The 11,620-nt window shown below is 36.9% G+C and overlaps 3 protein-coding genes across 5 annotated transcripts; 1 reads left to right on the forward strand and 2 right to left on the reverse strand.

Annotated features, from left to right (window-relative positions):
• The first annotated feature begins 774 nt into the window (after positions 1 to 774).
• LOC105838966 ((Lyso)-N-acylphosphatidylethanolamine lipase) lies at positions 775 to 4,134 on the forward strand. Of its 3 annotated transcripts, none has more exons than XM_012684928.3 (7): positions 775 to 1,041; positions 1,603 to 1,682; positions 1,775 to 1,981; positions 2,345 to 2,674; positions 2,760 to 2,877; positions 2,960 to 3,146; positions 3,229 to 4,134. In XM_012684928.3, the coding sequence occupies exons 1-7, from the start codon at positions 1,010 to 1,012 to the stop codon at positions 3,463 to 3,465; spliced, it is 1,191 nt and encodes a 396-aa protein (XP_012540382.1). In that variant the 5' UTR covers positions 775 to 1,009; the 3' UTR covers positions 3,466 to 4,134. The 3 variants fall into 3 exon arrangements, with proteins under 3 accessions (XP_012540382.1, XP_012540383.1, XP_036143663.1); XM_012684929.3 differs by having other exon boundaries at positions 1,606 to 1,682; XM_036287770.1 differs by lacking the exon at positions 775 to 1,041 and adding an exon at positions 1,118 to 1,251.
• LOC105838967 lies at positions 3,979 to 5,525 on the reverse strand. Its single transcript, XM_012684930.3, has 3 exons — positions 5,231 to 5,525; positions 4,551 to 5,139; positions 3,979 to 4,475 (listed from the first exon to the last, which is right to left on the reverse strand). Exons 1-3 carry the CDS (start codon positions 5,434 to 5,436, stop codon positions 4,152 to 4,154), a joined length of 1,119 nt encoding a protein of 372 aa, XP_012540384.1. The 5' UTR covers positions 5,437 to 5,525; the 3' UTR covers positions 3,979 to 4,151.
• A 2,958-nt stretch (positions 5,526 to 8,483) lies between these two features.
• Positions 8,484 to 11,451, reverse strand: LOC105837427 (E3 ubiquitin-protein ligase RNF8). Its single transcript, XM_012682200.3, has 4 exons — positions 10,911 to 11,451; positions 9,687 to 10,542; positions 9,087 to 9,521; positions 8,484 to 8,672 (listed from the first exon to the last, which is right to left on the reverse strand). The coding sequence occupies exons 1-4, from the start codon at positions 11,013 to 11,015 to the stop codon at positions 8,641 to 8,643; spliced, it is 1,428 nt and encodes a 475-aa protein (XP_012537654.1). The 5' UTR covers positions 11,016 to 11,451; the 3' UTR covers positions 8,484 to 8,640.
• Between the last annotated feature and the right edge of the window lie 169 nt (positions 11,452 to 11,620).

Genomic DNA, 11,620 nt, shown 5'->3' on the forward strand with positions numbered 1-11,620 from the left:
ACTTTTTTTGTCAGATTACGTCGGCAGGAACGTCGGCGGAACGTGAACTTAACGTGAACGCAAAACGATACGTTAAATTTTGTGCCGTAATACTTTCCTGAACTCCACATGGAAAATCGTTATATAGCTAACATTTCGCTTGCTGGATATTAATAAACTTGGCAATCAATAGTCTCGATCATTATCTGAAGCACCAATCGGTAACTTTCCGCGTTTCCAGATGTTTCTATCTTATAAATTCTAAAGACTAATCTACAATGTGCTCTTTAATTGCTTCCTGTCTATTGCTTTTTGCTTATTATTATATATTGCCGTCTTCTCGCGTAATGTTTTATCGAAATTGACGAGATAAAAGCTGACAACCTTTAAAAGAAGCAAGAAATACTATTATCGATAAATAAAATAGTGCGTGAAGAGGCAACGGGCAGGAAACAAAAAAGCAAAGAGTACATTGTAAACGTTTAAAGACTCAGCAAAGGCCCGCTGCCAAAAAAGGAATAAAAAGGTACGTGTCTTTTAATTAATCTGATCGACTCGCTTGAAAGAAACACAGTGCCTGAAATAATTAGGTAAGTCAGAACGACCTGTTTCCCGATCGTCATCAGTGATTACGATAGGATCTCTCGAGAACGAGAGATATTAATGAGATTTAGCGTCGCTTTGGGCGCATTGCGGACACACGCTTCAGAAATCGGCCTGCGTTCGCTTGCGCGCGCGCGCGCGCGCGCACACGCGTTTCGGTATCAGCTGATTCCTCCCCACCTCGCGTCGCCTCTGTCTCTCATGTGGTATGTGGAACCGTGCGTGCAATGCATGCATTCGCCGTCGTCCATTCAGATTCAGACGCTTCTGCTAGATAATAGTATCGCGCGCGTTACAGCACACGCGTGTGTTTTTCCGCATTTGCTGACAACACAAAGAAGTCCGGCCGGTATCGCGGCGACCGAGGAGCGCCAAGGAGGAGCCTCATCGTCGTCGTCGTCATCGTAGTTATTGTCGTCTCGCACTCATGGCAGATCATGAGGTCGTCCAGGCGAAGAGGTGAGCAAAAATGTAGAATTGTAGAGCAATCTTTCGCGCGCGCGCACGAACCGAGAAAGAGAGAGAAAAATCCGTCACCAACTCGTTGCAAATTACGTCGCGATTTTGAACCGCGATTGTATCGTTACGACGACATTACGTCACTTACGGCGGAAAGAAGACGACGTCGCGCGAAGGAGGAATTGGCTTAAACACCGATAAAACGCATGTGTATGTGGATGACGAGCGTATCGTTTTAACGACTTGAAAGGGTTTTGAAAGGTTTAGGTTTCATGCGAGACCTCGTCGACCAAGGCTGTCGCACGATTAGACTTTTTGCGTTTCGTGTAGTCTCACGTAGTCGCGAAGCGCAATAATTGGGATGTGTGATCTAATGACTATTAATATCCGTTTGCGGCGATATGTGTCATACACCTGTCTGACTGATGCAGGAACATGACTTGACATAAATCGCTATCTAACGTCGATTCGATTTTGTCGATGTATAAATTGGATAATTTGAGAGGGAGCTTTTTCCAACACCGGAAGAGGAAAATAATTGAGAAAATTTGTCGCTTTCAGCAGCTGGTTTTGGGGATGGTTTAGCTGGTCTGGATCATCTTCGACTATGTTACGCGCCGCGGAGAAGAAAATTTTGTCATGTAAGTGAGATAAATAATTGGATCAAATATCAACAATCATGACTCGATCAATATAATTGCGTTTACACAATTTTTATACATTAATGTCACAGGCTTGAAAACTGCATATCGAGGATGGTTTGTTGATATTGGGCCAGTCGTGGGGCCTGCGGATAAGATATGGACTATTTCATTGAACGAGGAGTCATCAAAGGTGCCAATTGTTCTACTACATGGCTTAGGAGCTGGAGTAGCACTGTGGTGTCTAAATTTGGATGCACTTGCATCCCAGAGACCAGTGTATGCTATAGATCTGTTAGGTAAGAAATAACCATTTTTTAAATGTTGGAATTTCTTTGAAAATATGAAAATATATCTTGATTTTACCTGTGATCTTGTGTCTGACTTTTTTAATATCATCAATAACGTTAGAATGCACTAATGTAATCTGATGATGAAGTCTTTTTCTTTTTTTGCTATTATTTCATCATTATCTACTTGACCAGTACATGACTCATCTACATGATTAGACAAATTGATTGAACTTTGTCGTTATGTATAAACATATGATATACGAATACTTGATGATACTGATGGACCTGCCAGTTTTTTACAAGATGCAAAATATATTTAATAATTTTCATAAAACTTTCATAGATCTGAAATGTGTTTTTTATTCATAGGATTTGGCAGGAGCAGCAGACCTGTTTTTAGCAATGAAGCGCTGAAAGCTGAGGAGGAGCTGGTGCGATCTGTGGAGGAATGGAGAAGAGAAATGCAGCTGGAGAATTTTGTACTGTTGGGCCACTCGATGGGTGGCTTTCTCGCGGCATCTTACGCGATGCGATACCCTGAGAGAGTGAAACACCTGATATTGGCCGATCCATGGGGCTTTCCCGAGAAGCCATCCGAAGTTGTTGCAAAGACGCACTTACCATTATGGGTTAAAGCCATTGCGTTTGCGGTGCAGCCTTTGAATCCTCTGTGGGCAGTGAGAGTTGCTGGACCGTTCGGTTAGTATTACTATGAATATAAATATTCAAAAATATACACGTTGCATTTTTCACGTTATTGAGAAAAAAAAAAGTCTATTTGTAGGACAATGGCTCATTGAAAAGACAAGACCTGACATTGTGAAGAAGTTCTCTCCCTTACTGAAGGACGACACTGCTGTAATTTCACAATATATACACCAATGCAACGCGCAGACACCATCGTAAGTTGCAAACAAAACATCTCGATGTAATTTAAAAATATTTATCGCGTTTATACAATTTTACGCTGCATTTAATTTGTAGAGGCGAGAGCGCGTTTCATGCAATGATGCATGGTTTCGGATGGGCAAAAAATCCAATTGTTAAACGAATGGATAAGTTAAACGAGAATATACCTATAACGTTACTTTACGGTAGTAGATCATGGGTTGACAATTCCGCTGGTGAAACGATTAAACTTCATCGCTCTTCGTCATATGTGAATGTTCAGGTAAGAAAATAATTAATTCACGAGGTGCTACATAAAAACAAATCAATTTATAATTGTCTATACAAAGTGATTTGTCATACAGGTAATTACTGGAGCCGGTCATCATGTTTACGCAGATAAAAGTGATATTTTCAACAAATACGTAATGGAAGCATGCGCGTTAACTGACTCGATACCTCGTTTAACATCATCAAATTTACATCCTAAATCTAGCAATCAAGAAACAGATGTAAATTTATCGAATGAAACGATTGAAGAACAAAGATCAAAGGAAAAAGACCTGAATTCATCAGACTCAATCACAGAACCAAAAGTTTAATCAAAATTTAGAGTGAAATTTTTTTTACGAAAAGGGACATTCCTATTTTCTAGCTGCTGGTACAAAGAAACATATAGTAAGCAATATATTGTGATGCTGCAACAAGCATACAAATATATGTTTGTGACACATGAGCTTTATGTAATTTATAAATGTAATAATGTAAAAGAGTGTGAACTGACGGACACTGGACATGTTTTAATTGACTGTAGATATTGAGACCTCGTAAAATCATTAATACTCTGTTTTCGGAATTATGACAATGTATTACTGCAAATGCGCGAAAACTATACAGGAGCGGTGTAATCTTGCCATAGATAAGATTTATATCATTTTTAATCGTCGATTAGATACAATCAATCAAAAATCTAATATATATATGTCGTAAGAAATTTTTGTCAACGGGATCAAGTGGTTATAGGAGGTGTAACTATATAATGAAAGTTTGTACATTATGTACAGTCTTTACTAATACAAGCCATAGTAACATCTAGTGAGGAGTAAGCAGTCTTGTTGTGTTATTATTAGTTGTATTATCTCACAGCTGTTGCAAGATTTTATGTCTATTGTACAATACAATTTATTCCTAATAAATTATTTATTGTACACACATGTACAGAAAGTTGAACTTTAGTATTATATTTATATTGAATAAAAATTGTTCTCTGAGACAAGTCGTTTTGAAATCATTTTCGAGTCTCGTCCTCAAAATTGTACTCATCAATATTGTCTTTAATATCATCATTATCCTCGTAATCCTCTCCATTATATATCTCTTCTTCAAAATTGTTTAACAGTTTCTGTTTATTAAGTCGTTTCAAGCTGTATTTCCGCTTTTCTTCTATTCGTCTTTTATTCAGAAAATCAGAGAAGATCTTTTGTTGCTCTTCCCGGGTTAGAAACTTCTCGACAACTTCTTTTGGATTGTGGGTGCTCTCGTTAGTATCGATATTCGTATCTAATATTCGCTTTTGTGCAGCTTTCTTCGATTTCGACACTGCAATGGAAATCTGTAATAATCGAATATAATTAACACAATTCTAAATTTAATGCATTTATTGCAATAAGAATATAAGATGGATTACTCGAGACATAATTTTGTGGTGATCCAGTCCTAACACATCGTGTCTCATCACTGGCAATTGTATATAAATTCTATCTGTCTCACAGTCATGCACTGTATTATTTGATTCTTCATGTAAAGTCTGATCGACATTATCAGGTTCAGAAATATTCAATTGTTCAGACAAGATTTCACTATCCTCCTCGAACTTGAGCATTGCTAATCTCCTATCGACTTCCTTCTGTATAAAGTATTGCCTGTTTTGAACAAACTGGATAGGTGGCACTATGCCTATAACACGGAGTTGTGATAATTCGTGTCGAATAATTCCAGCGCACTTCTGTAAGGCTTCTTGATCAACGGATGAGTCGTTACTGGGTATGTAAAATACATTGACACATTTAAAGTCTGGAGTTATTTTGACATGAGTGATCTCTATGCCTCCTTTTATAATGTCAGACACTTCTCCCATCGATACCATGTCCGTTATGTGCTCCATAAACAGTTTATCTCGAATCATCATTCTGCGCTTTGTATGCATAGAAGGAGATTTATCGGTCGGATTAACGCTCGCGATATTGCGCAAATCTGTACTTGTGTCGTACCACTTTCTTTAATGTAAAAAACAAAAGGGGAAATTGTTTTTAAAAAAGTTCTGGAGTGTGTATTTGTTTTCTTTATCTCATGAAGAGTTTCTCTTACCTTTTCGGCTTACGACTTCCATACATTATTTTTCTCATAAATTTACCTTGTTTACTAATATTCAAGCACGTGCTAGACAAACAAATACATCTAGATATTTGAATGCACATAATGAAAGGACGTGCGCTTTGCATTTTGAGCATCACTGCAATATTCAAAGAGCCGTGCAACCGAAAACAATACTTAAGTTTAACCGATATCAACATTCGCACTTAACAGCTGACTTGAGACAACCACCAGGAAACAGTCATACATTCATACACATTCATATTACATTAGTACTTCCAGAGAGAAACCTGAGAGCGGTCATCGCGTCGTTTTAAGGTGTTTTCATTCATCAGCGCCTCTATGTGCACAAAATGTGCACATTAAACTACGTAGTCAAATATCTATGAATCCCGTAGGTAATGTGCATAACTTTTTAGGTCTCTTCTATGCTATGTCCACGTTTATTTAGTTCTGTTTCATGCCATGGCCCCAATTCTTGAATTCATTCGCAAGAGAAACGTATTCGCAAATTCTGTTCTTACAGAAAAGTTGAAAATTTATTGGCTATCGTATGGCTTTCAACCAATAAACTTGCAACTTTTCTGTTAGACCGGGTATTTGTGCATACGTTTTCTTGCGAATGAATTCAAGAATCGAGTTCCATATCCGTAAATTTTACAATTATATGCATTTAATATATTTTATATATTTAATATATTTTAAATCTGTTTTATGAAAATGTACATAATCGTACGTGTTCTATAAATGTGCAATACCACATATACATGAATATAAATTCAATTAATTGATTTGATAAAAATTCACTCACCGATTGCTGTCGCTGTTCCTGCTGCTGATGCTGCTGCTGCTCCTGCTACATTCCTTTTCCGGAATACTGAGTCGCTCCATGGATGCCGCTTTCTGCTGACATCATATCCTGCTATTCTCAAACCGCACATTAATAACGATCGCCCGATACTTTATTCGGCACTCCCGATATTACGGATAATATATCACACACGAGTAAAACGTAAACCGCGCGCGAGAATTTCACTTGGCACGACCGTTACATTTGAAAAAATACGTGAAAAGGACGGCTTGTCTGATTGGCGGCGAAAATCAATATGGCACAGCACGAAAGTGGCGGTCACGTAACTTCGTGGAAACGCAGGCCGAGGAAAGCGGGTGAATGAAAATTACGCGCCGAGATACGAGCGGAGACAAATTCGTTTCGAGAATTTCGTATGCTCGCACGACTAGTAGCGCTTCACTTCACTTCACTTAACTGGCACTCGCGATACCGAACGTATCCCCTTTGAGAAACACTTTGCTCGAACACGCACACGAACATTTTACTCGAAACCGAAGAGACAAACGCATATCACGCGTTACAAATGAATACGATCTCACATGCCTCGCTGGTCGTCTGTTAGCGCGACGGCATTCTCAACAGATCACCGTACCTGCGCACAATGAATTCTGAACGCGAGACACGCACGGAGTCGACAGTGCGTTCGACCGGCACTGGAGCGTGAGGGAACAATGGCGGCAGCAGCGTACGGGACGTACGTGACCGTTGGCCGGCAGACTCGGCGGTACTCGGCGCTAGTCGGCGCCACTCGCCGCGCCTGCGTCGCTGCCGCCATATTGCTCCGTTGCTCCGCGCTCCAGTCGTCACGTACGCCTCTCCAGCGCCGGTCAGACGCTCCGTCGGCTCCGTGCGTGTCTCTGCGTGTCTCGCGTGTGTTCAAACTTAAGGCCGAAGGCAGAGAACGAGACGTAGATGTCGTATTCGTAGTCGTAGGGTAAGCAAAGAAAAACGTAAGTCGTAATATACTACTATTCTAGAGTCTAGAATAGTATACATGTACGACTTACGTTTTTCCTACGATTACGATTGCGACACCTACGTCTCGTTCTCTGCCTTCGGCCTAAAGTGTGAAAAGGATACGTTCGGTAGAATTCGCGAGTGCCAATTAAGTGAAGTGCTACTATTAGTCGTCGTGCGAGCATACGAAATTCTCGAAACGAATTTGTCGTTGTATCTCGGCGCGTAATTTTCATTCAAACGGTTTTCCTCGGCCTGCGTTTCGATGAAGTTACGTGACGTCACGCCACTTTCGTGCCAGGTTGATTTTCGCCGCCAATCAGACGAGCCGTCCTTTTCACTTTTTCAAATGTAACGGTCGCGCCAAGTGAAATTCTCGTGCGTAGTTTACGTTTTACTCGTGTGTGATATATTATCCGTAATATCGGGAGTGCCGAATAAGATATCGGGCGATCGTTATTAATGTGCGGTTCGAGAAAAGCAGGATGATGTCAGCAGAAAGCGGCATCCATGAATCAAGCGACTCGGTATTAAATATACTATTTTTTCAAGTGATACATTTCTTTACCTGCTTTTGTGTTTGAGTTTAGAAATAATATTTATCACATTTTCAGAATCAAAACGGGAAAAGGAATGTAGCAGTAGCAGCAGCAGCATCAGCAGTAGGAGCAGCGACAGCAATCGGTGAGTGAATTTTTATCAAATCAATTATTTGAATTTATATCATATATATGTGATATTGCACATCCATTTTATGACTGTTGATAAAATCGGTGGATCGAAAAATGAATGTGGTTCGCGTCCGTGCTAAAAGTTCACGCAACACTCCCAACACTGAGAATTGAAAACGAAGTCTTATAGAAAAAAATTTTACATTTTGTAATGAATTTCAAAATATTGTAAGAAAATACAAATTATCGCAGATTTAAATAGGGTTATGCAGAAATTCTATTCAATTGATTCTAAAAATTTCTAAGATCTAATGTGAACAATTATTAATTACTATTAAGCGAGTTTTTTATTCATCGACTGATCAATCGATGAATTAAAACTTTTCTATTATTGTTTTTTTTACATTACAATGTTTTATTAACTGATCTTTCTACAAATTATGCAACCTTTTATAGATATTTTATGCATTTCATACTACTCTCGACAGATTTTAGACTCTGATAAGATTTTTTATAAACAAATATTTTTTTTTTATTTTGATTATCAGGTAAAGAAATGTATGGACGAGTATTTTTACATATATCTACATAAAATATCAAAACACAGAATAAGTAAAAAAATATTTTATAAAAATACATAAAACAAACACATATAACCAACGACATATTTTATAGTTATGTATTATATATCATGAAAATGCAAATTAATAAAACTACAAAATATAAAATGGGGTTTCAAAGAAATTTTTTTAAAAAAAGATTTGAATATTTTTAAAGTATCGAAGCAGTTAGAGAGCCTTTACCAACATTTGTACATATCTTTACTTAACTATTTAGGCGATAACAAATTTCTTTCAAGATATAATTAACGTAAAAAGTAAAATATTAGTATCCATATTCCTGCAGTTCTTGTTTTATTTGATTCACATTTTACACCGTTTCTTCATTTCTGATACTAAAACAAAAGTATATATAAATCAGACAAATTAAAAAGTCAATAGGGAGTGTCATATATGTATATTAATGTATAAACATTTTTTCTTAAAGTTAAGATTTTTTTTGCTTTTTATCAAGAATTCTTAAGTATGTAAAAATTTACAGAATTTTTTAAGTAAAAAAGAAAAATGAAAAAATTCCATAAACTTTATGCCTTTAAGATTTGTTAATAAAAAACAAGAACACTTTTTAAAAAATTTAGCCAACATTGTATGAAGCGTGTAAGGTCTGTTTCTTTCAACTTCTTGCACAGTTTAGTTGAATCTTTTCTGTTTTTCTCAAACAGGGAAAGAAAAGAAAAAAAGACGAATATACAAGTTCAGCTGAAAAAAAAAAACAGACCTATAATTATATAATTGTAAGAATCCTTTACCTTCTCTTTCTTGTATTATTTTCTTTCTCGTGTTTTGATGTTCAGGAGGCAAATTGTCAATCATACGCTCAATAAAATTATCTAAAACTAACGATCTAATCATCGATGTTACTGGCTTTCTGCAGACAGGACAGTCTCTACGTCTTCTATTCCACAACCTTATGCAGTGATGACAGAACGTATGCGTACAATTTAATGTCGTTGCTTTCACAAATAATTCCGAGCATATGGTGCACGTTAACTGTTCATCCATAATATCGCTCACTTTTCCAAGAACAGTCTCCTTAATGTTAGTCTCTATAATATCTTGACTTATTTCAGTCAGATCTATCGTGTCAATTATTTCATATTGCGGAACCTCATTGTATTCACCAGCATTCAGGTTCAAGAATATACATTCCGATGTACTTGCGACAGTCTCATTTGATGTACTTGCTGAAAAGAAAATGATTCAGTAGTGCATAAATGTCAAGCAGAGAACACTCATCAAAAGTAAACAAAAAATGTTAGAAAAAAGAGATCACAAGTAAGCTTATAACATAATCAACAATTGTTTCAAGATAAACATTCTGTACTTGTATAAAATATATTCTAACATACCGCTCAATAATGTCTGCGAAGTTTCTGCTTTTGCTTCCTGTTCCTTTAAGGCTCTCTCTGTTTCTTTCAGTTTCTCTTCTAGCATACTCTTTTCGTTCAATAACTGCGCTTGAATGTCCTTCTCCTCCTTTACCTTGTTCTCCATCATCTTTCTCCATTCCACTTGCTGCTCCTCTCTCCATTTCTCCATTTGATCTTTCATCTTTACTTCTAGCATCTCTTTCTCCTGCTTACTCATATTTAATGCTTCTTGCCACTTCTGTTTTTCCTCATTTAGCCTCACCTCGAACTGTTGCCTCTCGTTCTCCAACTTTTCCAATAACTGAGAGTACATGTTATTCAGATGCTCTTCTTGAGTATTACACGCCTTTATTTTATCTTCTAGCACTTTAATTTGCCTTAACAAATTCTCTTTATCATCTTTAGCTACAGTTTGTTGTGACAATAAATCTTCAAGCTGCTGCTTTAATTCGACTAGCTCCTTTTGGTTTGTCTCAAGCTTATTCTTGAGTTCCTTTCTCTGGTATTCTTGGTTTTCAGCAAATGTTCTCTGCTTGACAAGTACAGTGTCGAGTATCTTATCATCTATACGTGGCTTTTTTGCGAAACGGTCTCTTTCAGCAAAAGTAAATATATATTTAAACGTTTCATTAATACTAAATTGTATGATATCACCCGGATAGATATTTTGTACTTTGCCAGGACTAATTGCATTATTGTTAACAAATGTTGAAGTAGAGCTTAAATCTTTAATCGTCCATTTGTCCTCGCCTTCACATTGAAGAATGCAATGCCTTCTAGATATACTGAGGTCCACTAAAATCTCGTCATTGTCTCTTGCACGTCCAATTTTAAACTGTGTTAAAAAAGACAAAATTACATCTTGTACTTAAAAAAAAACTTGACGACAAATTTTTAAGCAACATTGTAGAAATATCTTTAATATACATTTAGAAGATACCTCATTTATTTACGCATTGAATTTTTTTAAAGGCCGTCCTACAATAGCATAAACTTAAGTCTATTTCTACTCAATGCAGTTCAGCTTTAATTTTGATTTAACCTTCCTTTTTATCTTTTCATAATTTAAAAAGACCGAAGTTAATTTACATTAGTAAAAATGGACGTACAATTCCGTCTTTATAATACTTTACACCACTTGGGGTGCGTGACTACGTTTGCGCTATTGTAGATTGACCATGTAGATCCATGTATGTCGCTTACTTCGTTTTTGTCGATACATATGTGTTCATTCGTGTCAATTTTTATTAAAACTGGTTCGAGAACTTTTGCCTCCTCGTCAGAGACTCTTTTTGAGTTCTCCATCATTTAGTAGTTTCACAAACAACACATTAATTATGTTTCAAACACCAAATCATTGGCCAAATCCGCGGACCGACATTATAAAGTTTGTGCTGTCACAGTACTCCAGAACGTAAGATATGAGATTCAAGCGCTATCAAGTGCAAGTGGCCTTTTTTACAGAATACAATCCTATATAATACGTGGTTTCGTTAAATTAACTTAAAAAAGCATAATACTTTCCGTTACAAACATCGTCTGTTTATTCGAATATGGCAGATGATACTCGTGGTCGACATGTTGGGTTGTTCTTTTTAGCTGCACTATTGCACTGATGCAATAAGTTAAAGTAAGACAAATATATTTTTTCTCATTCTAACTTATCACACCAGTGCAGCAGAGTATCGCGAAAAGAACAGACCATGGTGAATGTCGACAGGTGAGTCCTCTGGCGAAGAGACGTGATATTCGCGAAATTCATTCCATAGTTTCGTTCACTTTAAAACTGAACTTGGACTCTTTTTATATTAGAAAAAAGAAAAAAATTGATTATAGAAACAATTCAGTCCTGGAATATATGGAAAATTAAATTACATTTAAAATTTGTTTTAAATGAAAAAAAGATTACATAA

Source organism: Monomorium pharaonis, chromosome 5 (genome assembly GCF_013373865.1).
Source record: "Monomorium pharaonis isolate MP-MQ-018 chromosome 5, ASM1337386v2, whole genome shotgun sequence".
NCBI lineage: Eukaryota > Metazoa > Arthropoda > Insecta > Hymenoptera > Formicidae > Monomorium > Monomorium pharaonis.

Bases quoted from the DNA above. Each gene is read 5' to 3' on its own strand.
- LOC105838966 (XM_012684928.3), top strand. From the start codon at position 1,010: ATGGCAGATCATGAGGTCGTCCAGGCGAAGAG. The intron at 1,982-2,344 runs GTAAGAAATAAC...TTTTATTCATAG, and splicing joins GTATGCTATAGATCTGTTAG to GATTTGGCAGGAGCAGCAGA. The intron at 2,878-2,959 runs GTAAGTTGCAAA...TTTAATTTGTAG, and splicing joins TGCAACGCGCAGACACCATC to AGGCGAGAGCGCGTTTCATG.
- LOC105838967 (XM_012684930.3), bottom strand. From the start codon at position 5,436: ATGTTGATATCGGTTAAACTTAAGTATTGTTTTCGGTTGCACGGCTCT. The intron at 5,140-5,230 runs GTAAGAGAAACT...TTTACATTAAAG, and splicing joins GGAAGTCGTAAGCCGAAAAG to AAAGTGGTACGACACAAGTA. The intron at 4,476-4,550 runs GTAATCCATCTT...CGATTATTACAG, and splicing joins ACCACAAAATTATGTCTCGA to ATTTCCATTGCAGTGTCGAA.
- LOC105837427 (XM_012682200.3), bottom strand. From the start codon at position 11,015: ATGATGGAGAACTCAAAAAGAGTCTCTGACGAGGAGGCAAAAGTTCTC. The intron at 9,522-9,686 runs GTATGTTAGAAT...TTTTCTTTTCAG, and splicing joins TTCGCAGACATTATTGAGCG to CAAGTACATCAAATGAGACT. The intron at 8,673-9,086 runs GTAAAGGATTCT...CTTTTGTTTTAG, and splicing joins AATAATACAAGAAAGAGAAG to TATCAGAAATGAAGAAACGG.